At 44.6% G+C, this 27,285-nt stretch overlaps 3 protein-coding genes across 3 annotated transcripts in view; 1 reads left to right on the top strand and 2 right to left on the bottom strand.

Moving 5' to 3' along the window:
- Positions 1-21,048, bottom strand: part of PRMT7 (protein arginine methyltransferase 7) — a 35,997-nt gene extending 14,949 nt beyond the window's left edge. The window contains exons 1-7 of the mRNA XM_014547813.1: positions 20,884-21,048; positions 17,791-17,827; positions 13,513-13,662; positions 9,681-9,789; positions 4,247-4,359; positions 611-852; positions 208-388 (exon numbers count right to left, since the gene is read on the bottom strand). Coding sequence (XP_014403299.1) covers positions 208-388; positions 611-852; positions 4,247-4,359; positions 9,681-9,789; positions 13,513-13,662; positions 17,791-17,827; positions 20,884-20,978 — 927 coding nt within the window. The 5' untranslated portion in view covers positions 20,979-21,048. The remainder of the gene's footprint in view (positions 1-207; positions 389-610; positions 853-4,246; positions 4,360-9,680; positions 9,790-13,512; positions 13,663-17,790; positions 17,828-20,883) is intronic.
- The window catches only part of SLC7A6 (solute carrier family 7 (amino acid transporter light chain, y+L system), member 6), a 44,204-nt gene continuing 37,901 nt past the window's right edge, over positions 20,983-27,285 (bottom strand). The window contains exon 11 of the mRNA XM_014547817.1: positions 20,983-21,049. The gene's annotated coding sequence lies outside the window, so the exon portion shown is untranslated. The remainder of the gene's footprint in view (positions 21,050-27,285) is intronic.
- The window catches only part of SLC7A6OS (solute carrier family 7, member 6 opposite strand), a 9,158-nt gene continuing 7,065 nt past the window's right edge, over positions 25,193-27,285 (top strand). Inside the window, exons 1-2 of the mRNA XM_014547816.1 lie at positions 25,193-25,441; positions 25,564-25,884. Of these exons, the coding sequence (XP_014403302.1) occupies positions 25,247-25,441; positions 25,564-25,884 (516 nt within the window). The 5' untranslated portion in view covers positions 25,193-25,246. The remainder of the gene's footprint in view (positions 25,442-25,563; positions 25,885-27,285) is intronic.

Below are 27,285 nucleotides of genomic sequence, written 5' to 3'. Positions count from 1 at the left end.
TCACAGGTCAATGCTCAACCACTGAGCCACACCGGCAGGGCAATAGCCTTTCTTTAAAACAACAACTCTTCTTTGACACTGACTCTGACACAGTCCCTTCTGGCTCTAAATTCTGGTGAATCTAAGGGTCAACATGCTATTTTCCCATAACAAAAAGTGGACACGTTTCCCGATTTACATGAAAACATGCTCAGCTCCTACTCTTACCTGGAGCTCCTGTGGGTCTGTGTGTGCCCAGAAGGGGGCCATGGTGCACTTGATCTTCCCCTCAGGGTCCATTTCAATGTCCCACCAGGAGAGAACCACTTGAGCTTGGCCAGACACCAGAGGTTCAAACTGCCTGCCATAGCAGGCTGCTGAGCTACTGACTTGCTTGCTGAAGTTCACACTGTGGAAGAATATTTAGGAACTTAAACATATTTTAAGCTCACACACTCCATTTTTAAGCTTTTATGGTGACCTCAACAGCAATGAGACTTGTTTGCAATGGACTCCTGCCTGCAGAGGCAGGTGACATCAGCTGGGTTCCCTTTCACTCAAAAAGAACTTCCAAAGACCCCCTTCCACCAAATGTCTCAAAGCGCCATCCACCCAGGTTGCTCCTTGGTACCTGAACATAGGCAGCACATCGCTGAGAACAGTGAAGTCCGTGGGGGAGACCTGGTTCAGCTGAATGTCATAGACGGAGGGTGCACCAGGGCACCTCTCCAGTTCCGAGGGGGGGACGATGACCTGCTCTCCAAGGCTGGTCTGAACTCGGATAGGAAAGAGCTTGTTCCAAGACCACATCCTTCTGGACTCGACCAGTTGCGCATAGATGGTTGCTCTGTGAGGCACTGCCTCACAATCTTCCTAAGTTTGTGTTAAAAAGAAAAAAAGAAAAGAAATAAACCAGGCACACTGACCCACAGTAATTCCAACTGAACAACAGAGGGTTATTCCTTCATATTAGGCTAGTTTAGTAACATCTAACACCTTCCCAGCATAGCTAACTATTTTCAGCACAATGCCCTTGGGAGAGGGAAAAAAAGAAAGATTTGAAAAAGGATTACACGTTTTGCCTAAATGATTTATGTCATCAGATAAGTTCCTAGCTATCTGACACTCTTCAATACTTCAAAAATAAACCTTAATTGTCATCATGCTGATGAACTCCCACACAGACTTGGAAGAAGGAGTCCAATTCTCCCTGCACTAATTCTGGCACTGGGCTCAGAGCTTCCCTCGGTGCAGCTCTTGCCCAGACACCAGAACCTTCTTATCACACAACCAATGGACAAGTGTCCACCCTCAAGTAACTGACCTCCTGGCCTCACTGGGCACTGCCGACCACTCTCCTCGCCCAGTTTTCCTCCAGCTCATTCATCGCCATCCTCTACACACCAGGCACTAGGGGCCCAGCTGAGAACAGGACACTCACAGCAGCTACCACACAGAAATGTCAAGCACAGGGATTCTCTACCTCAGCTCTTAGCGACCTCTTAGGCCAGAAGATCCTTTGTTGCAGGATCTTTTTTTCTCTCCCAAGGGCACTGTAGAATGTTTAGCAATATTCCTGGTCTCACCCACAAGATAATAGTAGCACCATCACCCCATCACCCCCACTGTGACACTAAAAATGTCTCCAGACATGGCTCCGGATGAGAAACACTGCTTTAGCTGGATTCTTGTGCCCCGTGCCCACCCTCACAGAGGGGGCTCCCCAGAGACCTGGTCTGAACCACCTTATTTCTCCCTCCACATGAAAGAGTAACTAACCTCAACCACTCCATCTTCATTTACCAAAAACCATTTACCAGAGGCCTGTTGGTCCTTTCTTCCTGGCTGACCCTCAGACAAATCACACTCTTTCTGTCTAAAATGGACAAACCCAACTTCACCCTTTTCTCACCTTCCTGGGCCTGGTCCTCCCACTCTCCCAGTAGACAGGGAGCACCACCATTAAATCCAGGTACCCAAGCCCTAAACGCTGGCATCATCCTCAATGCCTCCCCATCTAAGTAATCACCAAGCCCTTGACCACCTTCCTCCTCCCCGAGTCTACCTCTTCAGGCCCATTTCTATGGCCTTACCTGAGGCCCACCCAGCCCAGCGCCTGGATGACTCTAACCACCTATCTGCCTCTGGTCTTGCTCCCCAACTGCTTTCTACATGGCTGCCTGCATAAATCAACCCCCTGCTGAAAACCCTTCTGGAGCTGGCAGCCCTTCTCGTCTAGCCCTGCCAGCAATCTAGCCACATCTCTAACCCCACCTCCCACACTACCCATAATCCAAACCCTGCTGAAAACCCTTCTGGAGCTGGCAGCCCTTCTCGGTCTAGCCCTGCCAGCAATCTAGTCACATCTCTAACCTCACCTCCCACACTACCCATAATCCAAAGTACTTGCTGGATCTGGGAGCCACCGCACCAATTCACCTTCATGTCTTTGTGCATGCTGATCTCCTCTGCTGTGAATACCCCCACACCTGCCAGGTCAACACCTGGTCACTCTTCAAGACTGACTCAGCTTGAGCTTCATCTTCCTGGAGCCCTCTACCTTTCCCACATCAGAGGGCAGGATCTCACCCTACTGACCACCATCAGTGCATAACCCAAATTGTGCTGTGATGACCTGCTCACCTACCTGCCTCCCCAGGAGCTCACCTTCATATTCTTGGTACCCAAAAGAGGGCCTGGCAAGATGAAGGCACTCAATAAATGCGTCTTCTAAGATCAATCCCTGGGTCAACACTACATGGCAGTGGTTCTCAACCTTCCTAATGTCGCGACCCTTTAATACAGTTCCTCATGTTGTGGTGCCCCCCAACCATAAAATTATTTTCGTTGCTACTTCATAACTGTAATTTTGCTACTGTTATGAATCGTAATGTAAACATCTGATATACTATATGTGTTTTCCGATGGTCACGACCCACAGGTTGAGAACCGCTGCTACACGGACTATCTGTCAGACATGCCAGCATCCCGATTCAATAAGACAGGAAGAGGGTCAGGGCAACGGAAGCCTTTGTGTGCCAGCCCTAAGTCCTTCAAGCTCAGACACAGGATGGCAGGTGGGGACAGTGATTAGAGTGGACAATGCATACCTGGCTGCTACAGGCCAGCTGGGAGAGGAAACTGAGGACAGTTGTCTGCCTACCTTTTTAATGTGATGAATTAGAGAAAGACAAATTGGGCAACATGAACATAAATTCCAAATATCCTTGTTCTCTGTTTCAGGGATATATCTAGTTGGTGGTTCTAATGTGGAAAAATGGAAATTGTTACTACTAACGTTACTAAAAAAGGGATTTACATTTTGGAAACAATGAGACAGCTCACAAGTGTGGGGATCTACAAAACAATCACAGTCACATGCTGACTGTGTAATGTGGACTCTGGTCCTGAATGCCCTGGAAGAAGCCCCCTCCTCTCTCTGAGAGCACTAAGAACCCCCAAAAAGAGTTGCTGGCTGGGACAGTACAGTGACCACAGGGCAGGTGCCAGCAGAAGCAGCAGACACACCTCCCTGACTGGCCTTTGCCTCTGGGTCTTCACTTCCAATTTATGTCCATACAAAAGCAAGATCAACATCTCCAAGATAACATTTTCAACATGTCTCTCTCTTTTCAAAGAAAATGTCAAAGATTGCCACTACCCAAACTCCTTCACCTGGAATGGCCTGGCTGGCCTTCAAGGCTTTGCACCTCCTCCTCCATTCTCTGCCATTAGCTCACAGTCCCCTTCCCCTCTCAGCTGATGTTCTCAGTGACCTACCAAACAGGTCCCTTTACTTGGAACATCTCTCCCTCTCCCCAGTGCCTTTCCAAATTCCACCCCCTCTACATGCCCCCCTGATCTTTTCTATCAGTCCCAAACCATATGGCTATGGTGCTTCTGTCTGCCTCTCCAATCAGCCCACCAAATCCGCACCATCACTGACTATGTGGGTTAGAGCAATAGGATGCCTCACACTTCTCCTTGGATGCTAGAACACTTTACACAGTTGACACTCAAATAATGTTTGCTAAATTGAATTGAATTTGAAGATAGTTTCTGGTCTTTTGACTCTAACCTACCCAGACTTGGCATTCAAGAGGCACAGAAGTCATAATTAAGGAGAATCCTACAGGAATAAAGGGTGTCCTTGGGTATATGGAGAGGTACTGAGGACTCAGGCCGTGAAGAGCACGGTGTATCAATGAGAGCTGTGTAAGCTGACTGAGATCACAGCAATACGCCTGAGGGAGGCTCTCATCCCTACCTGCATGAGATGCCTGTGTGCGTGTTCATAGGAGGGCAGTGCTCCCTCCCCAATCAGTTCCGTGTCAAACAGCTCCGTGATCAGGATGTTGGCACGGCATGGCATGTCACCATCTGAGAAATACAAGGAAATAGCATCAGAAACAAGCAACAGACTAGAAAAAATATTAACAGCAACTAGATGCCAGATAAAAGGTTAATAAGTCATTAAAATGAAAGTACATATAAATACTGAAGTATTTAAAAGTGTCATCTCAACTGATTTTCCAACAGTCCAGCAAAAAATCCGTATACATATATAAAAATGCTAAAATTGTTAAGTCTTGGTTAAGAGAATATGGGGGTTTGCTGTACAACTGCTCTTTCAACTTTCCTGTATACAAATTAACAATTAAACTCTTAATTATTAAATTAGCAAAACTTATTTGAAAAGCAAAAACTGAATCCTGGTACTTGAAATATATCTAGGCTGCAGAAAGGGAGAGAAAACCAAAGCAAGACAGAGAGGCTGATAGATTCCATTGATACCCAGGGTTCAGAATCCCCAGTTCCTTACACTAAATCCCCCTGAATTAAGTTCATTTCTTGTTATCAAACACATACCAGTTGGTTGGGAAAGTAGGGTTATGGAAGATCTATTAACTCCATTTTCTAAACTTCTATAATGTAATGTAATGTTACTTCTACAGTTATAATTTTTAATGAGCCAAGAGACAGAACAGACTTTGGAAGGGGCCATTCATCATGGAGAATTAACTAAACACTCCTAATGGCTCATGAATTACAATCTGACAAAGCCCACTCATCTTCCCTACAGAGGAGACAAGTCTCATGGATGATGCAAGAGAACAGAAGCATTAAAGTGGTTGAAAGAACAGTGCAGCAGAGCCTGAACCTTGAGTCATGGAGACCTGGGCTTTGAGCCTGCTTTCTAGCCGGAACCCTCAGCGCTGACCATCAGTCACCTCATCTGTTAAGGGGGGTAACGAGATCTGTCCATGCAGCAATGGTCAGGCTAGCAAAGGTAAAAACTACCCACTCCCTATGAAGTACACTTGTGCTCAATGGCAATATGTGAATGGTGGCTAAGAAGAAACTTCTGTCCTCTGGCACAGAGAACACCCTCCCGAGTGGCCCTGCCTATCCTCTCTGATATAATGCCAAACTCCAACTGAAATTCACTCCATCCCAAACTGAGCCAATCACATCCCACCCCCATGCACCTGCTTCTCCCTCCGATGTTTCCACCTCAATGAATGGCACTACCACCCAGTCCAGAAACCTGAGCATCGTTTACTAGCTCTCCAGGAGAATAGAGACCCTGACTGGTCTGTTCACTATGCCCCAGTGCCTAGAACAATGCCTAGCACCCAGCAACTGTCAGCAAACATCAGCTGAGTTCTTGATTCCTCCCTATCACTCTACATCCAATCAATCACCAAGCTCTGCAAATGCTGCCTCCTGAATAATTTTTAAGCTAATTATATAATTTAAACTGATTTATTGCCCAAAATTGCATCAAATAAATAAAGCTTTATGACCCAGTGAATTTCAACAAGTACTCCTGACAGCCTGGTGTCTAACATGTGAGTGAGAGCCTGAGGAGGGGTGCTTACTCCAGGTGCCTCCTAAGTCTTACCCCATGATGGGATGGATGAACAAATGCCCCCTGAGTCAGCTGCACACATGCCTGTGTGCCATCCAGCCATCTCTGGGAAACAGGCAACAAACTTAGATGCTATTTTTAAAAAGGGCTGAGGACAGAACCCTGGAAAACGTGCTTTTGGGGAAGAACAGGAAGACTAAATGGCAGAAGTACCAGGGCTGCAGTGTTTGAGAGGAGAAGCAGAGGGAAGACCATCAGCCTTAGCAATAAGAAAGCCACTTGTCAAGTTGGACGAGTGGAAATAAAGTCCCATGTACAAGGGGCTAAGGACCAAGCAAAGTTGACAATCTACTCACTAAACAAATATTACTGAATTCTTTCATGCCAGGTATATACAAGTTATGGAATGGAATAAATAAGACCACACAGTCCATAAACTCAGAATGCTTCAGCTGTGTGGGGATATAGACATTAAATACATAATTACATAATGATTTCATTATTGCAGTGATAAGTGCTACAAAGGAAAAGTATTAAGAAAGGATTTGAGGGGTATGGCCTCATGCAGGGTGTGTGTACACAATACACAGCCTAGAAGAGGGCACAGAGTCACACAGAGAGTGACACAACAAAGGCTGCTCTGCAGATCGATCTCTGTGCTATCAAGACAGACAAATTTTGCCCAGCTAGTGTGGCTCAGTGGTTGAGCATCGACCTATGAACCAGGAGGTCACGGTTCAATTCCTGGTCAGGGACATGGCCAGGTTTCGGGCTCGATCCCCAGTGTGGGGTGTGCAGGAGGCAGCCGATCAATGATTCTCTCTCATCATTCTACCCCTCTATCCCTCTCCTTCCTCTCTCTGAAATAAATAAAAACATATTAAAAATAAATAAATTAACAAATAACTCCCACCTTTGGCCAAAACAGAGTAACTGGAATCGGACTTATCAATCCATGTAATCAACTAGAAAACCAGACAAAATATATGAAACAAACATTTTCAGATGTTGAACAAGAGGCAACACAGTTTATTCCCCAAGAAGGGACACAAAGTGACCCCAACAAAGTGACCCCTACTACTGCTCTGGCTTTTAGCAAGCAGGCTCTTTCCAGACCACAGTACAGGGAACAAGAAAGTAAGCAGAGCACTGCAATCTTGCTGAGTTAAGGAAAGAGCAATTGGAGTTCAGGGAAGTGGAGGCATCTGGGACTTGCAGGCGAGAAAACCAGAGAGGAAATTACACAGAAAAGGGCTTCAGAAACCTGCACAGGGCTCCCCTTAGGTCATTGTTGAATATATTCACACACACATAGGGTAGGACTCTAGAAGGCCGGATAAAAATAACCATGTAGCTCTAAGGTGAACAATTTCCAGAGTTCACAAAGGACTGGGTAACATTCCAGTTCTGATCAGCCAGCACGCAAGCGCTCAGCAGAGACCTAGAAAGGTCATGCCTTACCAGTTTGGCTAAAGTAGCCTTGGAGCTGTGGTTCTCAACAGGGGTGACCTATCCAAGAAACTATCCTTCACCCTGGGACATCTGGCAATGTCTGAAGACATTTTTGCTTGGCACAAACGGGGAGGGAGGTGCTACTGATTTCCACTGGTTAGAGGCCAGGGATAAACATCTTACAATGCTCGGAATAGCTCCCCCACCTCCCACAAAGAATTATCAGGCCCAAAATGTCAACAGTGCTGCTGCTGAGAAGCCATGATTTAAAGCTACTCTAACCCTGCTTCAACAAAGCTTAAAAACAGCCTGGAAAGGATCAAACCGATCTGCAAGTAACACAACTGCATGCCAAATGAAGCTTTTACAGGAAGACAACAAAATCCAACACTTAGCAAGGCAAAATTTCCACTATACATAGCATCCAAATAAAAATTACTAGATATGCCAAGAAGGAAAATGTAGCCCAGATCTAGGATAACAGAACAAACCCCTGGATGACCGAGATGACAGAAATAGGAGATAAGAATGTTAAAACAGCTGCTATAAATATGTTAAGTATTTAAAGGAACATAAGGAGAAAAAATAGTTATAAAAATATAATCATTTTAGAGATTAAAAAATACAATATCAGAAATGAAAAGTTAACTAGATGTGGATTAGATACCACACAAGATAAGATCAGTGAACCTAAAGACCTATCCAAGAAACTATCTATCAACAAGTTAAGGGGTAAACAGACTACGGTATGTCCACATATGAAGTGTTGCTTAGCAATTTAAGAGAATGATTTCCTGCCCTGGCCGGCTTGGCTCAGTGGACAGAGCTTCAGCCTGCAGACTGAAGGGTCCTAGGTTCGATTCCGGCCAAGGGCACGTGCCTGGGTTGCGGGCTTGTTCCCCAGTAGGGGGTGTGCAGGAGGCAGCCAATCAATGATTCTCTCATCATTGATGTTTCTATCTCTCTCTCCTTCTCCCTTCCTCTCTGAAATTAATAAAGAAATATGTTTTTTTTTAAAAAGAGAATGATTTCCTGATACACAGAACAACATGGTCAAAATCTCAAGAGCAATATGCAACAGAAAAGAAAGTAGGCACAAAATATACACACTACATGATTCCACTTACTCAAAATTCTAGAAAAGGCAGATCTCATTTATATTGAAGAAAGCAGATCAGTAGGTGCATAAGGCCAGGAATATGGGAGGGATTGATGTAAAAGGTATTGAATCTCTTTGGGCATGATGGAGATATTCTATTATCTTGATTGTGGTGGTGGTTACAAGTATATTTAAATTTGTCAAAACTCATCAAACTATCCACTTAGCATGGATGCATTCACTTTATGTAAATTATACCTCTACAGCCCTGGCCAGTATGGTTCAGTGATTGGAGCATTGGCCCGAGCACTCAAGGGTATCGGGTTCGATTCCTGGTCAAGGGCACGTACATGGGTTGCAGGTTCAACTCCTGGCCCTGGTCAGGGCACATGCAGGAAGCAACCAATCGATGTGTCACTCTCACATTGATGTCTGTCTGTCTCTCTCTCCTCCCACCCCCCACTATCTCTAAAAATCAATGGAAAAAATATCCTCAGGTGAGGATTAATTAAAAAGAAAACAAACAAAAAAATTATCCTCAATAATGTTGATTAAAAATGGAATAATGATTTGTGCATTCTTTTGTATGTATATAATGTTTTAAAAATTAATAAAAGGGAACTCCAATTTCTTCTTCTGTGCATGTTTCAGATTTTCTATAAAAATGTTGTTTTTTAATGGGAGAAAAATGTTGACCTTACCATTGCTTCATACTAAAATACTGTGTTTTAAAAAAATGGGGTTATATCCATAACCTCATCCCAGGAGCTTCTTTTACGAATCTTTCCACTGTGCTCTCCAGGTATCAGTGTCATGAAATTTTAGGAGTCCAGTTCAAGCTCCTAAACTCTAAAAAATATTGTGGGAATGTGGAGAGATTGTGCTATACAGGCAAATCTCTCATGTTAGATGCGGAAGCAAGATGTCAGAACTAAGCAAAACCATTTCAGCTATTTACTTAGTTTCACTTCTGTCTGATAAAACTTGAAACTCAGAGAGCTGAGACACACAAAAATTCCAACTTGCTTAAAGCAAAAGAAGGTTTCGTTTGCATCACTGCTATTGCTCTTGATTAGTTCTGGTTTACCCATTGTTGATTCGTTTTAGCAAATAGAGAAATAAACCAATAGAGAAGAAAATGCTTCTCTTCAGACACACGCAGAGGCCCCATAGCTCTGCAATTACCTGGATATATTTATTCCAGGTAACTTGAATAAGCCTTTTCCTCTTCCTTACAAAAGCAAGCAAAGCTTACAACACAGTATGTGTTGATCTTACCTGGCCCCACAGTAACCTCTGTAGAATGCTTGTTGATAACCTTAATCTTATCACTGAAGCCATTTTTCTCCACAATCTTCACAGCAGCATCAGCCATAGGCTTGAAAACCTACAAATGAGAGCCAAAACCCAAGAAAAATAAGTAATCAATTAATAACATCCTAACACCCAACACTAGCAAGACATTCCTTGATTCTAGTCCTAAGATTTGAAGTAGAAAAAGATCTGCACTGCAGAATTTCCTTCCAAATTTCCTTCTAAAATGAACCTTTGTTACCATTCAAGGTATAGGCAAAATATTTATTTGGGTCTATTTAATTTAAATAAACAAGACTTCATCCATGTAACTGCAATACTTTATTCTATAAATGTGTATCATGAAAAGAAATACAAAGGAATGAGATTTCCCTGGGTTTAACTGGCAGCTAGGAGTCCCCAGGCACAGGGGCGGGATGCAAGGGATCCCAGGGAGGTTGCACTGCCTCGTAAGGACAGCAGGTGTCAGTGCCGCACTAGAGGGAGCCAGGAAGAGGACTTGCCTCACAAACTATGATCTGTGATGATCTGTGAAGCTGCTCTCTAGACCACAGTGAGACTGTTACTGTGTTAGACCTAAGTGTGAGCAAAACTGCCCCCAATCTCCAATGCTGGCAGGACGTCACTGATATTTTCTGAAGATACTCAAGGCCTTCCACAGAACAAACCACCATGCTTCTCCCTGCCCCTGCCATTCCCCCCAAACCCTATTCTCCCCACAACTGATGCTTCATCCACACTCATGTTCCCAGGCACACCTGAGTTTTCCCTGCTCTAGCCCCACCTGCCAAAGCAAACCCAACTTTCCAGGACAACACAAAAACCCCTCTCCAAAAGTCTTTCCTGAAACCTTACCATGTCCCTAAACATAAGCCCCTCCAGCTGCTATTTTCTGGCCTGCTCAATTGAAATTACTAGTACATAGCTCCCACCATATTAGGGCAGAAAACTTTACAGACACGCAGAGAGTGGAAATATAACAAACTGATAACATGAATGACTGGTCACAATGACAAGATTTCCCCTTCTGTTAGTCTTTTTATGCATCTTCCACATTTCCCACCATGAACACATAATTCTTTTACTATATTCAAGGGGAAAATGCTATATTCTTCTGTAAAGAATACCTGTGTGCTCAGGAAAAAAATTAAAAACACCGTCTTTACAATCTGTTTCAAATTATTTCTAGGGCTCAGCTGGTGTGACTCAGTGGTTGAGCATCAACCCATGAACCAGGAAGTCACGGTTCGATTCCCAGTCAGGGCACACGGTTAAGGGCTCAATCCCTCTGTCTCATCATTGATGTTTCTATCTCTCTCTCTCTCCCTCTCCCTTTCTCTCTCTGAAATCAATTTTTAAAAAAATTGATTTGATGTTTTTAGTTATAGTTTGAGTTCTCAACAATCACTTGGCTTCACCCCAAAAGTATCATGAGCTCATACCATCCCCTCAGCCCTCCCACCTCTTGACATATCACTTATCTCATCCCTGACCCTTGAGGCTCTGACCATTCACAGCCTCCACCTCCTTAGCCACCAAGAACTCAAGATCGCACCCAAAATACTGCCTGGAATGGACCCTAGGGTTGGCTTCCCAACATCATTCTGTGTCCTCTCTGTCCCTCAAATCTGTTTGGAATCTTCTTTTAAGTGGTACATCTGCCTGGTCTATGGGAAACTGAATCCCTCTTGCCAGGAATAAGAGAAGTTAAGTGGGATTTGACCTTATTCTGGCCAATGACATCCAAGCAGAGGTTTGCTATAGATTCCTAGGAAAATTCCTCTTGCTCTTAATAAGAAAAAAGTGAAGAACTCAGGACCACGCTTTGTTTTTAAGACATTTGCCACAGAAATCACAGGCTAGAGCAGCAAGAGAATTAGAAATTCAGTTAAATGAGATGGGAATATGGAAAAACCCAAGAGCAGTCCTATCAATTCTGTCAACAAACATGTTCTCCCTGTATTTCTAATCAGCAGTCTACACATATATAACACATCCAACATGAAATGCCATTCTTTTCCATAAAGTAAGCATCTTCCCCCAAGTTCACCTGTTACTAGTTGATGGCATTGCTACCCCCTCAGACACTCATGTTAGAAAACTTTCTCCTCTCTCTCTCTCTTTCTCTCTCTCTCTCTCTCTCTCTCTCTCTCACACACACACACACACACACACACACAAATACACCCTCCCATCAAAGTTACCACTGTGCAGTGAGTTCCATAATTAGGACCCAGAAGACCAAGGTTCCAATTATAGCTCTCCCAGTTATTAGCTGTGAGAATTGAGTAAGTCTTTAACCTCTCGTCTTAGTTACTTCATTGGTAATGTAAAAACAATGAAATCCACTTAAAGATATCGAAGTAATCATCTTAAAACAGATTTCTTTGTATCTGCTCAAAAACCTTGAGAACTCCCCAAAAGGCAAAAAAATGACTCTTAATCCTTTTTATGAAATCTTGAGGCAACTGTACAGCACATACACACGCACACGCACACGCACACGCACACGTAGATACAATTCTCAGGACTTTCATGGACACCTGAAGCCCATTATTCTTATCTCAGGTTAAGAAACGCTTCACGGTGGCACTCAGGTCCTCCACAATCCGGCTACAATCCCTTTGCCCAAGACTCCTGATGACCTTGTGCCCCCAACACACAATGTATCCCCTGGCTGAAAATGTCCACTTTTCCAGACTGTGACCACGAGGGCCATCTGTAGATTTGGTGGGGTGGGCAGCTGAAAGCAATCTTAGGAGAACATCCTGGAGTGCTGACTTCGGAACTTTATGTGAGAAAGCAAAAAACTTTTACCTTGGGTAAGCCAGTGTAATTTTGGGAGTTATTTGCAACTCAATCACCATATGAAACAAATTTTTCCTCCTCTCCAAAAGCTTGGAAGAATATACACCTTCTGGCCAGAGTGACTCAGTTGGTTGAACGTCATCCCATGCACCGAAAGACTGCCAGTTTCATTCCTGGTCAGGGCACATACCTGGGTTGCGGGCTCAATCCCCAGTAGGGGGCATGCAGGAGGCAGCCAATCCATGATTCTCTCTCATCATGGATGTTTCTCTCTCTCTCTCCTCCCTTCCTCTCTGAAATCAATAAAAATATATTTAAAAAAATACAAAAAAGGCCCTAAGCGGTGTGGCTCAGTGGATAGAGCGTCAGCCTGCGGACTGAAGGGTCCCGGGTTCGATTCCGGTCAAGGGCATGTACCTTGGTTGCGGGCACATCCCCGGTGGGGGATGTGCAGGAGGCAGCTGGTCGATGCTTCTAACTATCTCTCCCCCTTCCTCTCTGTAAAAAATCAACAAAATATATATTTTAAAAAAAAGAAATGTATTATTTGCATTATCAGAAAGATAACATGTTTAATGTTTTATTACAGGAAAGAAATGGCAGATTGCCAAACTATTGATAAACATAATAAGATAGCTGGCTCTGTAGGGACATTTAAGATAGTAGGTCTCAATCTTGGTGCATATTCAAAAATCCCAATGCCAGACCACACCCCAGAATAATTAAATCAAAATCTGGCAGGGGAGATGAGGAGGGGGGCTGGGCGTCAGTATTGTTTAAAGCGTCTCAGTGATCCTGACATGCATGAAAACACTGTTTTCAGAGGGGAAAACATGCTCCTGGAGGAAGAAATTGTACCTGATTCAGTTCTATGCTTTCAGAACCTGGCCCTGTGCTTGGCACAGAGTGAGCACTCCGTGAATACCTATGAACAAATGGATAGGCAAAGGGCAAGGGGCAGGACACCCACGTGAAGAATGTGGCTTACCTCGATGGCATAGCAGAAGTCGGCACCTGCTGTGACTGCCATCATTGACAAGAGTCCTGTGCCGGTGCCAATGTCGAGAACCAGGGCCTTCTGTCCTCTGTCCTTCACCCTGCTCACGGCAGCCCGGATACCCTGGTAGTATTTTATATTCTAAGAGAAACGGAGAAAAAACTGTCACTTCATACTAGTTGTTATAAATAAGTAGAAAGGTGCTTTGTGAAACTCTGGTCATGGTCGGCAGCAGCAGTGCAAGTCATGACTTGTGGCCTTTCTGGACCCTCGAGGAACAGCACTGGCTAGCTGAGTCAGGCAGGCCTTGTGACACCGCCAGAGCACTGGGTCAAACTGCTACCCTTTCTTAAGCAATTATCTCCCCTCCACACCCACTCTTCTACAGTCTGCCTAGTGATACTGGGGCTAGGGCTCTGGAAGCGCCTTCTCCTTTTCCCAGCTGTTAGGTACAGACATAGAAGAAGGATCTCGAGGGTGACTGGAAGGTAGAGGAGGGAGATAGTTGCTCCTTCTGTATGGCTGCTGCTCTCATCAGTGTCCTCCCAGGCGTAGCAGCTGGTTCCAGATGCCAGCTCCTGCCAGGCCTCCCATAACCAGCCTCCCCGGGCGTCCCTCATAAGTAGCAGCAGCACTCAAACAGAGATCCCTCTTGGAGATCCACAGGCCCTCTCTTCTAAGCTTCCAGATCAGGGGTGGGAAACGTGCAGCTCTTGGGCCTACAAGGCCCACAAAATCATTTGGTCTGGCCAAGGCATTAGGGGTGAGTTAATTAAATGTTTGACCAAATATAGCAGGCTAATTTTTAAGTTGATAATTTTGTATGGCCCGAGAATGATGTTATCAAAGTCCAAATGACCCACCCCTGTTCTAGATTCTGAAAACCTCAGTCTTCTCTGTTTCCCCAGCCCTTGGCAAGGTAACTGTTTCCTGCTCTTCCTATCACAAGTTGACCTCAGTGATCTCTCTGCTTCCCAGGCCTCCCACATCTGTGTAACCAAATCCCTCTATTAAAATATGTGTTGTGGCTTTTGATTTCCATACTAGATTTCACATAACTTCCTTGTCTAAATATGTTTCCCTCTCAGGAAATTATTTCCTTGCATCGTGAAGGTTTTTAGTTATAGTCTCTTGTTTATTCTGTTTGTATGCAGGGTTTTTTTTAATATGGAACGCTTCATGAATTTGCGTGTCATCCTTGCACAGGGGCCACACTAATCTTCCCTGTATCGTTCCAATTTTAATATGTGTGCTGCCAAAGCAAGCACTAGTTATGGTCTTTTGTAACTTAACAGATACACCTTCCATCTGTAAGAGTTTAGCTGGATAAATACTCTTCTGTTGACAATAACTAAAAATCCTAGGAAGGTATTTGTAAATCTTTTTAAGTGTACCGACGAGCTGGAAAATTAATAAGGAATATCAGGAGGTCAGGCAGTTGGAAGTGGATCCACCCCCAAGTTAGCCTGAAGATGACTATCCTACTAGCTAAGACCTTGATCACAGCCCGTGAGAGACCCAGAGCCAGGAGACCCAGCTAAGTGGAGCCCAGTTCTCTGACCCACAGAAAGTATAAGATAATAATTGTTTTTAAGACATTACATTTGGGGATAATTTGTTATTAGATAACTAATACAGGGCTGGCATCAAAAGGGCAATATTCTCTGACCACAGTGCAATCAAGTTGGAAATCTCAATAACAAAAATATAACTAAAGAAAAAAAGATTTTAAAAAGTTACATATCAAAACTCACGGAATGGCTAAAGCAATATTTGGAGAAAAAAGTATTAGAAAAGACAAAAGATGAGGTAAGCATCCACCTCAAAAAATTACTAGTAAAAAAAGGACTACCAAAATAAACTCCAAGTAAGTGAATGAATAAAAATAATAAAGAATAAAAATTAATGAAATAAGAAACAAATATAAGATCAAGAAGGATAAAAGTTAGTTATTTCAGTCCTAGCTACTATAGCTCAGTGGATAGAGCGTCAGCCTGAGACTGAAGGGTCACGGGTTCGATTCTGGTCAAGGGCACATGCTCGGGATGCAGGCTCGATTCCCAGTAGGGGGCGTGCAGGAGGCAGCTGATCAATGATGCTCTCTCATCATTAATGTTTCTATCTCTCTCCCTTCCACTCTGAAATCAATAAAAAATACATTTTTTTAAAAAGTTAGTTATTTCAAAAGACTAATAATATCATCCTGGCTGGTGTGGCTCAGTTGGTTGGGTGACATCCAATGCACCAAAAGGTTGCAGGTTCCATTCCTGGTCAGGGAACACGCCCAGGTTACTTTGATCCCCCAGTAGGATGTGCAGGAGACAGCTGATTGATGTTACAGCTCAATCCCCAGTAGAAGGTGTGTAGGAAACAGCCAATGGATGTTATGCTCTCACACAGATGTTTCTCTCTTCTCCCTTCCCCTCTCTCTCAAAATATCAATTAACTATTTTTTTAAAAAAAGACTAATAAAATCAATGAACTGGTAAGACTATTTCAAAAATAAGTAAATAAAAGGTAGAGGGAGATAAAGAAACACAGGTAGCCAAAAACTGGAAATGAAGAGGAGGGTAATATCAGTATATATGCCGCAGATATTAGAGAGATTAAAGGATATGATGAACAACTTCTAGCAAAAGTTTTTTTAAAATATATGAAGTGGACAACATTAAATTGGACAACTCTACCCAATTAGAGCAAGAAGAAATAAGGTCTAGAAAAAAGTAAATAAAATTATTTTGTTTTGTTCACAGACAAGATGAATGTCTGCAAAAGAAAACCCAAAATACCAATGAATAATTATTGAGTTACAGAATTTAGAAAGATTACAGGATTCCAAATCAATAAGTAAAAATCAGTTGAAATCTTATATATCAGCCTTTAAAAACCTTGGCAAAGGGAAGGATTTTTTTTTTAATATATTTTTTTTATTGATTTTTTACAGCGAGAAAGGGAGAGGGACAGAAAGCTAGAAACATCGATGAGAGAGGAACATCGATCAGCTGCCTCCTGAACACCCCCCCACTGGGGATGTGCCCGCAACCAAGGCACATGCCCTTGACTGGAATCGAACCCGGGACCCCTCAGTCCGCAGGCCGACGCTCTATCCACTGAGCCAAACCGGTCAGGGCGGATTTCTTAAACAAGACACAAAAAGTACCAACCTTTAAAGGACATATAAGATAAATTTGACATTAAAATTTAAGACTTGTGTTTATCAGATGGAAAAACAACCCACAAACTAAGATAAGACACTTGCAAAAAAAAAAAGGACACATATGTAATACCCTTTGTAATACTTTTAGCAATAAAAAAAAAAAAAGACACTTGCAATAAATATAACTGACAAGGTTATTACCCAGAATATATAAAGAACTCCTATAAATTACTAAGTCATAAAAGAGTAAACATGAATAGCTAATAAATGAAAAGAGCTCATACACAGTAGTTATCAGGGTAATGCAAGTTAAAACTACAATGAGAAATTAGTTCAAACCTATCAGATTAGTCCAGCCAGCATGGCTCATTGGTAGAGCGTCAACCTATGAACCAGGAGGTCATGGTTTGATTCCCCGTCAGGGCACATGCCCAGGTTCTGTGCTCAATCCTCAGTGGGACTCGTGCAGGAGGCAGCCAGGATAGAGCGTCGGCCTGCGGACTGAAGGGTCCCAGGTTCGATTCCGGTCAAGGGCATGTACCGTGGTTGCGGGCACATCCCCAGTGGGGAGTGTGCAGGAGGCAGCTGATCGATTGTTTCTCTCTCATCGATATTTCTAACTCTCTATCTCTCTCCCTTCCTCTCTGTAAAAAATCAATAAAATATAAAAAACATAAAAACATTGTTAAAAAAAGAAACGTTAAAAAAATAAAAATGAAAGGAAAGCTGAAATGTAATTCTGCAATGAAAGTCAAATCTGCTTTACAAAATACAGTCTGCAGTGACCTCTAGAAATTTTATTTTTAAATTACAAACTGACTATACAGGGCAAAACATCATATAATTAGAGAATTTTTATCTAGAGGAGATTATGGAGATCAGATAGTACGTCTTAAATCCTAATAAACAAGGTCCACAGAGGTCCCATGTTTTGTCCAAGTTCACACTCAGGTCAAGAGCAGAGCCAGAAATAGGACCCAGCCTCCAGACAAAATTCCCAACCATTACGCCATACTGACTCTCAGCATCATTCCAACATCATGCCTCCAGGGTTCCCGTAATCCAAGGTTTCAAAACCCCACATCAAGGTAACAGTTTCCTTTAACACTTACTCTGTCTTTGTCGTGCAGCATATCAGCGTAAGAAGATCTAAAAAACAAAAAGACAGGTCAGAAACCTCTGCTAAAAGTAATATACATCAACATATGAGCATATTCACAGATATATAAGTGCATCCTTAAATCAGATGAGACAAACATCCAGGCAGGTTTTAAACTATTTTAAAGGAATTATGTGTGTGTGGTGGGGGTGGGGGGCGGGGTCACGGGGTATGGAAAGTAACCTCCCAGGGTGATGTGATCATAAATTCCTAAGTTAACATACCTTTGAAATAAACCACCCTCAAGAAAGCACATACATAATCTTATTAAACTATCCTATAATCCAATCAGCACCTTGCTTTTTCCCCGTCTCCTTGTAATCTTATTTCCTTCCTTAATTTCAAATGCATAGAAGAAGCTATAAAACTGTTATTCTCTGGAGCATTTGAGATCTTGTTCCCGGCATATGTGGTCAGTTTGGTTCAAATAAAAATTCTCTACAGATTTGGAATTTCATATGTCAACAGTTATATTCTATAATTCTTTGATACTAAATAAAAAACCTCACGCAAGTATTTATTTTTTCAGCAAAGAACCTAAGACCTAAGAATGCTCTAGTAGAAAGCCCTGTCACAGTAACTCCAAAGTCACTAACATACTGATCATTTTATACATTACACATTTTTTAATTAAATCTTTATTGTTGAAAGTATTACATATGCCCTCCCCCCCACACACTGACCCCTTATAACCCACCCCCATAAACATTTTTTCCTCAGACTAACTTAGACTGAGTTTAATACTTAACATAATCTTGCATAATTTGCACAGTGGGATAATCACAGATGTAACACTAGGAGGAGGAATTGGGGAAAGGCAAAGTATATTATCTGCTGTATATTCAGCATTTTCCTTCATGTCATCAGGAAAAACTAAGAGTTTACCAAACTATAGAGTGTTAAAGGGAGGAGAGTTGATTATCTATATTTCTACCATAGCAATTACAAATTTGAGAACCTCTAGCAGGATCAGGATGAGCCCCCAGAACTCGGCAGGCCCAGCCCAAAGATGCTTTCTGAGTGTTCCAAGTGAGAGCTGAGGCACTCCCACTAAACAGAGGACCTCCGGCTTCAGATTCACTGCAGAGCTTCTTTTAAACGCAGATTCACAGCATACACACAAAGAGATTCTGATCCAGATCGGGCTGGAAGTCTGGAAATCTGCACCTGAACTGGTGTTCCACGCAACTGTGACCCAGGCAAGCCATACTCTACACTTTGAGAAGCTCTGCACTAAAAGAATAGGGTGTTTTTATGGCACACCAAGGTTTTTATATCTGAACCCTCCTATGAATGCTTAGTTGAAATCTGGTCCTTTATACCTTTCTCCACTTTTTTAAAAAAATATATTTTATTGATTTTTTACAGAGAGGAAGGGAGAGGGATAGAGAGTTAGAAACATCGATGAGAGAGAAACATCGATCCGCTGCCTCCTGCACACCTCCTACTGGGGATGTGCCCGCAACCAAGGTACATGCCCTTGACCGGAATCGAACCTGGGACCTTTCAGTCCGCAGGACCTTTCTATCCACTGAGCCAAACCGGTCAGGGCTTTCTCCACTTTTTAAGAGGCACTTTCACTCCCCATCTTCTCTGTCTCATCACCCACTCACTCCCCACCACTGCACTGACATCACTCTCCTGAAACACCATTAGCTCACTCCAACTGCTAACACCCAGGACTTCTCTGGCCCTGCTGGACATGCCCTCTTCCTGAACCACTCTCCTCCTTTCTCCTCTGTGACCACTCCCTCCTGGTTCTCCTGCCTCCTCAGCTATTCCAGAATTCCTTCAGCCTTCTACCTTTCTCATTCCACACTGTCTCTGAGAGTCTTGTTTCCACCCTCACTAACAACTGCAAACTGTCTCCAGACCCACATACCTGTCCACTGGCTTCTCTACTGGATGTCCAAATACCTACTCTCCATCAACTCCCCTGCCCAACACCACCAATTCCTCCTGTGTTCTTCCTCTCAGGAAATGGGAGCTCCATCTACCTAGTCACTCTAATCAGAAAGCTTGATGCTTCCTGAAATTTCTCTCTCCTTCCATCACTGCATCCTATTAGTTATTATATTGTACTAGAGGCCCAATGCACAAAATTTGTGCAAGAGTAGGCTTTCCTTCCCCCAGCTGCTGGCACCAGCTTCCCTCACAGCCCCGACTTCGTCTGGAAGAACAGCAGTCTAATTAGCATATTATGCTTTTATTATTATAGATATTGAGGAATATATTATTATATTTAGGCTCAGAGAAGTTAAGTAGCTTGGCCAATGTGAGAGTTAAGAAGGGGCAGAGCCCACATGCATACTCATGCTCCTCTTCTTATATTCGCTACCAACTTTAAAACATGACCTCCGCCTACCTTTTCAGCATCCTTTCTCATCACACTCCAGCACACTGAACTGACTGCCACTCCTCTGGAGTGGCCATTTCTCTCCATGTAGGTATCAACCCCCCAGGCCAGCTGGTTCTTGGTGCAAATGGGCATAAACTTTTGTGCCCATTTCCACTGGCCTTTATCTCTCTGTACCATCATTTGTTATGTCTGTCTCTTCCACAAAACTACCTGATCCTTAAGGATGGGAACCCTTTCTTCTTCATTTTGGTACTCACTGCCCTAGCACAGTGTTGTCATGTTGTATGCACTTAATGATTGCTAAACAACAGTAACTCACATACTTTTAAATATCCCTTCAAAGAAAAGAAAAGGCAATTTTCAACTTTTCAGGAGAATTTAACTAAATGAGGAATGTCATCATTTAAGTGGCACCAATAAATAATTAACTTTCATAAACGCTTCTACTACTACTGAACCTTGGGTCTTCTTTGCTCCACTAGACAGATCCTCTGACTTCCCACACAGGCATGACTCAGCCTAACTCCCACACAAACCTACTTGGCTGAGCACACCTGCTTGTGACCTACACCTGCCCAGAAGCACTGGGTCATATCCTATTGCACACTCAGACTAAATTTCAAGGCATCTGCTTTGAGATCAAGTGCCCCATCCAGCTGCAGCCAACTGTGAACAAACGCCTGTTACCTGGCAATCTCCTGGTGGTAATCATAGTGCTCATCTTCCTCCAGCCACTCCACAGATCCTGTGGTCGGATTGGCCCGCCCACAGAAGATCTTCATGCTGCCAATCAGCTCCTCAATTTTATCACTCGCCAGCTTACTTCTTATGGACAGGTCAGACGGTCAGAAACCTATTCACATTATAATGCCCAAGAATGAAAAGAAAAAAAAAATGTTAAAAGACAAGAAAACAAAGGGGGGGGGGGTGTCTAAGAAATTGACAAAAATATCAAAACCACTGAAAATATTTGTTAATCGGAATTTTCATTTTTCCAGCAAGACTTCCTTGGTTTTATATTCCCCATATAACATTAAAAACTATAATACGCAAGTTCATAAAACTATCTGGAAACTTGAGCAGTCCTCAGTGATTCCAACAGGAACAAATGAGCCTCCAAGGTACAGCTGGGCATAGCCTCAGGTAAAGGTAGGTGAGAAAGGAAATAAAGCAGAGGAAAGGGCTAGTAGGAAAGAACAAAGAGAGGTTGGAGTGGTGGTAAAGGAGTGCCACTAAAACTACCTAAGGATATTAGACATTTAGTTTAAGGAAAAATACAAAGATAGAGCAATTCAAACAAATTAGGAAAACCTTCATCTAAACAAGTAAGTCACAGCTATACACAAACATGAATAATCCCAGGAATATAATGTTGAGTCATAAAAAAAAAACAAGTCACAGAATACATATAATAAGTTCACATTTATATAAAACTAGAGGCTCGGTGCACGAATTCATGCACCAGTGGGGTCCCTCGGCCTGGCCTGCGGGATTGGGCCGAAACTGGCTCTACGATATCCCCTGAGGAGTCCCAGATTGTGAGACGGCACAGGCACCAGTGCACGATCAGGGCCGGGGAGGGACGCAGGTTGGCTAGCCAGGGAGGGACTGCGGGAGGGCTCCAGGGCGTGTCCAGCCTGTCTGGCTCAGTTCTGATCAGCCGGAACCCAGCAGCAAGCTAACCTACCAGTCGGAGCATCTGCCCCCTGGTGGTTGGTGAACATCATAGCGAGTGGTTGAGCGGACTTAGCATATCATTAGCATATTATACTTTGATTGCTTGAACAGCCCACCTGACAACCGGACAATTAGCATATTAGGCTTTTATTATATAGGATGTATAATTATTCAAAACAGAACAACAGCCCTAGCTGGTTTGGCTCAATGGATAGAGCATAGGCCTGCGGACTGAAAGGTCCCAGGTTCGATTCCGGCCAAGGGCACATGCCTGGGTTGCAGGCTTGATCCCTAGTAGGGGGCATGCAGGAGGCAGCCAATCAATGATTCCCTCTCATCATTGATGTTTCTATCTCTCTCTCCCTCTCCCTTCCTCTCTAAAATCAATAAAATATATTTAAAAATAACAGAACAACACATGATTTAGGGATCACACTAAAGTGCATAGCAGGGAATAGGATAGTAGGAAGGAAAAAGGATGGGATCAAGAGGGCCACACAGCCCCAGCTGGTGTGGCTCAGTGGTTGAGGGTCAACCTATGTACCAGGAGGTCACAGTTGGATTCCCGCTCAGGGCACATGTCTGGGTTACAGGCTCGATCCCCAGTGGGGGGCATGCAGGAGGCGTCCAATCAATGATTCTCTCTCATCACTGATGTTTCTCTCTCTCTCTCATTCTCCCTCCCTCTCTGAAATCAACAAAAATAAAAAATAAAAATAAATAAAGAAGGGCCACACAGGGGACTTTAAGAGCAGGTGAATTCTAAAATTGGGTGGTGGGAATACAGGTGCTCATGATACTGTCATTCTTCATGCCTCACTATTTTTCATAATAATTACTTCTTATCTACTCAGTATTTAATTTTAAAAGCAATTTTGAAAAACCTTTCTTCATTTAAAAAAATTTGTTTCAAATAAATAAAATGTTATCAGACAGATAAAATGTCCTGTATGGCCTTTTTGCTCAAAGATATTTATATCTGAGAGACAGGAACACCACAGCTCAAAGTCTGAAGGCACCTCTCAGCAGGAATGGAGTCTCCCAATGCCCCCTTCCTCTGACATTCAGAAACAGCAAGTGTTCCACATGCTCCTTCATTCTTGTTAAACACTGACCCATCTTCAGGAAACATGATTATTTTTTGTGAAGGAGGTCCCCTCAGGCATTTTGTTGGCCACTTCTTCATTTAAAAAAATTTGTTTCAAATAAATAAAATATTATCAGAGAGATAAAATGTCTTGTATGGCCTTTTTGCTCAAAGATATTTATTTCTGAGAGACAGGAACACCACAGCTCAAGTCTGAAGGCACCTCTCAGCAGGAATGGAGTCTCCCAATGCCCCCTTCCTCTGACATTCAGAAACAGCAAGTGTTCCACATGCCCCTTCATTCTTGTTAAACACTGATCCATCTTCAGGAAACATGATTATTTTTTGTGGAGGAGGTCCCCCCAGGCATTTTATTGGCCAGAGTTATTGGCTTTCTCTTGAAATTACCAAGACTAAGTAAATATTGAATTTTTATACAAGAGGATGGGAAACACTTTTCTGAAGACTCAGGTGATCACTAGCTTGGTTCAACGTAGTCCATCTGTCTTTCAGCAAAACTCTACTTCTAGCTGAAGCCGGTTTGGCTCAGTGGATAGAGCGTCGGCCTGCGGACTGAGGGGTCCCAGGTTCGATTCCGGTCAAGGGCATGTACCTGGGTTGTGGGCACATCCCCAGTGGGAGATGTGCAGGAGGCAGCTGATCGATGTTTCTCTCTCATCGATGTTTCTAGCTCTCTATCTCTCTCCCTTCCTCTCTGTAAAAAATCAATAAAATATATTTTGGGGGGAAAAAACCAAAAAAACTCTACTTCTAACACCCCAGAATATCTACTTTCTAATCCAGGGGCTCTCAAACTTCCCGACAACCCCAGTAATATATTTTACACTGAGACACAATACATACAAACACAAACATAACCAAGTTTCACAAAACGGTACATATTTAGTCTTGCCATGGGCAAGGCCCTCATATATTTTATCCTATTTTCATTTTATTTTTTAATAGACCACGATCCACTAAGCTGATTTCATAACTCAGCAATGGTTTGCAACCTAGTGTGCAAACCATTGCTATAACCAGCTCTGTACATCTCACATGCTGATATCCTTTTAAAAAGACAGTATCTAGAACTACCAGAGTCGGTAATGTGCTTTAGAAAACTGTCCAACACAGGCTGCAGTGGGAAGAAATGACCACATTTCAGCGAATGTTCAGGGAAGGCTTAAAAGATGGGTAGGGCCCTGGCCGGTTTTGCGCAGTGGTTAGAGTGTTGGCCTGAGGACAGAAGGGTCGTTGCAGGTTCAATTCCCAGTCAAGGGCACATAACTCAGTTGCAGGTTCAAACCAATCCGGCGGGGCCCTGTGAAAGGCGACCAATGCATGTGTCTCCTCTCTCCCTCATTTCTCCCTCCCAGAAAGCTTAGACTACCATGCGCGGCGGATAAATCAGCTGCCGAGAAACTGAGCAGCCAGGCGCACAGGTTGGTGGGGTCCGTTGTGCGGAGGGTCTAGAAACCCTTATCCCGTGGAATCCCTTTTTGCCTCTGATGTTGCTGACTAGGATCACAGTCTTTTCAGAACCGCAGAGAAGTCACTGGTTTCGTATTAACCTAAATGAATGCTTCAGTAGGGAACCACGTCCTGTAACCTCTCTACGAACATCTACGGATAAACATCTTCCCCTGTTATTATGACGTGTCCCTCCCAAAAGAAGACCACACTCCAGGCTCAGGGGACAGCCTGACCCCCTCCTCATTCTCCAAGAGCTGTCAACTAATGCGGACATTTACGAGGGAATGGCAACCACCACGCCAAGCTCTGGCGCTGAGGGGGGAGTCTAGGTACGTCCTGTCAACCCGTTCATCGCAGAGGCGCTTCCCCCACGGGCCCAGCAAGCGGCCATCACCAGAGAGGGCGGCAGAGCCGGGGCCCGCCTGAAACCCCGCTCTTCCGCCGGCCCGGGCGCTCGGAGCCGCCCCACGCGGACCCTCGAAAGGTTCTCGGAAGCCCCGCAGAAGTGCGTACCGCGGCGTCCGAGAACGCCCACGCCAGGCCCTGCCGCCGGAGCCCTGCCGCGGGGAACAGGACGCGGGCTGCATCCCGGACTCCGATGCGATTCCCACCTACCCAACATGCTCAGCGCCTCACCGGCCGCGGACGCCGCTCCGCTCACTTCCGCCGCCAGGGCCACATTCCCGCGGCCGGCGTAAGGGGGCGGGACCTTCCTACGCCGGATGAGCGTGCCGGGGGCGGGACCCGGAAGTAGAACCTGAAGTCTTTCCCGTCGCACCCTACGCGTTCCCACACTGCTTCGCGACCGCCGCTATGGAGGCTGGTCGCACGGCTATCCTCCGCGTGAAGCGGAAGCGCAGCGAGGAGCCTGCCGAGGCCCTGGTCCTCGCCTGTAAACGCCTCCGGAGAGATGCGGTAGAGTCGGCGGTCCAAAAGACGTCCCCGGAGGGTCTGGAGAAAGCAGCAGAGAAAAATGTCTTCCAGTTGGTGGCTACCGTGTGCTCCCAGGTATCGGGCGGGGGTGGAGCCTGAGTGGAGGGGCTCTGAGGGCGCCGCCGGGATGACACTGTCTCCCTGACCCCCACACGATCCCCTGCTTACGCCGGCTCCCCTTCCCTGTTGCCCTCCAGGAGGACCCGGTCCAGCCGCTCCTGCGCGCTCTGCCCCCACCCTGGGGCACCCATCAGCGTATCCGCCACGACCTCCGCGCGTCGACTCGGAAGATCCAGCAGGAGGGTCGCTACAGGGTAGTCTCTAGCCGCCGACCCTCGGGCCTTCTCTCGGATGACCTGGAGTCCGAGGACGCGCGGGAAAACCCAGAAGCCGGCGGTGACGCAGGCTTCCAGCTGTTGGATCTGGTCCACGAAGAAGGAGACCCTGAGGCCGCTGCTACTGCCACTGCCGCCGCCACCGCCACCGCCACCGCCGCCGCCGCCGTCGCCTCCTGCAAAGTGAGTGCACGCCCCGCGGAGGAGAGCTGGGCTTCTCCCGACAAGTAGTGCCAGGAATCTGGGCGCTCAGACGGCACGCAGTTGAGATGCACAGACGGCACACAGTTGAGATGCACATGGCTTCACCTTTTATTAACGGATGATCCCTCCGGCTTGCTAGCCTCGATTTTACAGATTAGGTTCTCTCTTCAACAAGTATTTACTGAGCGCCCACTATGTGACAAGCATTGTTCTTAGGTTCTGTGGGTAGAGCAGTGAACCTAACATTCAGATAGAGAAAAACAAGTAAATTCACTGTCAGATAGTGATATGGGCTGTAAAGGGGGCGGGGGTGGGGTCTGGTGCGCAGGAAAAGAGTGGTTCCATTTCAGAGGTCACACGGGGGGAAAAGTGACATTTGAGTGAAGCCTTAAAGGAGGTGAGTGGCAGGGCACTGTGGATATCTTGGGGAGGGGCATTCCAGGCTGAGGACTTACAAGCACAAAGGCTTTCAAACCAAGTTTGTCTGATGTTTTCAAAGTCTGTGCCTGGAGCCCAGTGAACTTGGAGAGAATACTAATAAGGAATTTGGGGGAAGGATCTACTAGACCCATGGCCTTTTCATCCTGAATAGGGTATTAATGGAGGACTTTGAGCAAGGAAAAGATAGAGCAGATGGGCAAACTCATCAGAGGGAGGTTAAAGGACTAGTCTTGGGTACCATATCAAGTCTGAGGCAGAGTCAGGTCTCAAAAGCACACTTAATCCAGTGTTCTTTCCACTACATTACATCTAATATGTTTGTTTTGTATCTTCAAAAAAAACCCACCAAAGTCTGCATGCAATAATATCATAGAAATAGAAAATTCTCAGCCTAAGGCAGTGGACGGCAAACTGCGGCTCTTTGGCCCCTTGAGTGTGGCTCTTCGACAAAATACCGACTTCTGCGCATGGGCCACGAAGTTTCAATTGCACTGTACGTGCGCGCCCGCACGTGGTATTTTGTGGAAGAGCCACAATCAAGGGACCAAAGAGCCGCATGTGGCTCGCGAGCCGCAGTTTGCCGACCACTGACCTAAGGCATTCCCCCTGTTAGTAAACATTTAAAAATTTTTCACTCCTTTTAATAGTTCTTTAAGTGTAAAAAATGAAATTTTAATTCAAAATACATCAGGCAAAACATATTTAATCATGGTGCTAGTATACCTGATAGCAACTTGAGCATGATATTGATAGCCACATCTTTTTTTTAAAATATATTTTATTTTATTGATATTCTACAGAGAGGAAGGGAGAATAGAAAGTTAGAAACATCGATGGCCCTAACCGGTTTGGCTCAGTGGATAGAGCGTCGGCCTGCGGACTGAAGGGTCCCAGGTTCGATTCCGGTCAAGGGCATGTACCTTGGTTGCAGGCACATCC

Source organism: Myotis brandtii, unplaced genomic scaffold, assembly GCF_000412655.1.
Source record: "Myotis brandtii unplaced genomic scaffold, ASM41265v1 scaffold486, whole genome shotgun sequence".
NCBI classification, from domain to species: Eukaryota; Metazoa; Chordata; class Mammalia; order Chiroptera; family Vespertilionidae; genus Myotis; species Myotis brandtii.
Note: the sequence above shows the minus strand (reverse complement) of the source record. Positions and strands in the feature narration are given on the sequence as shown.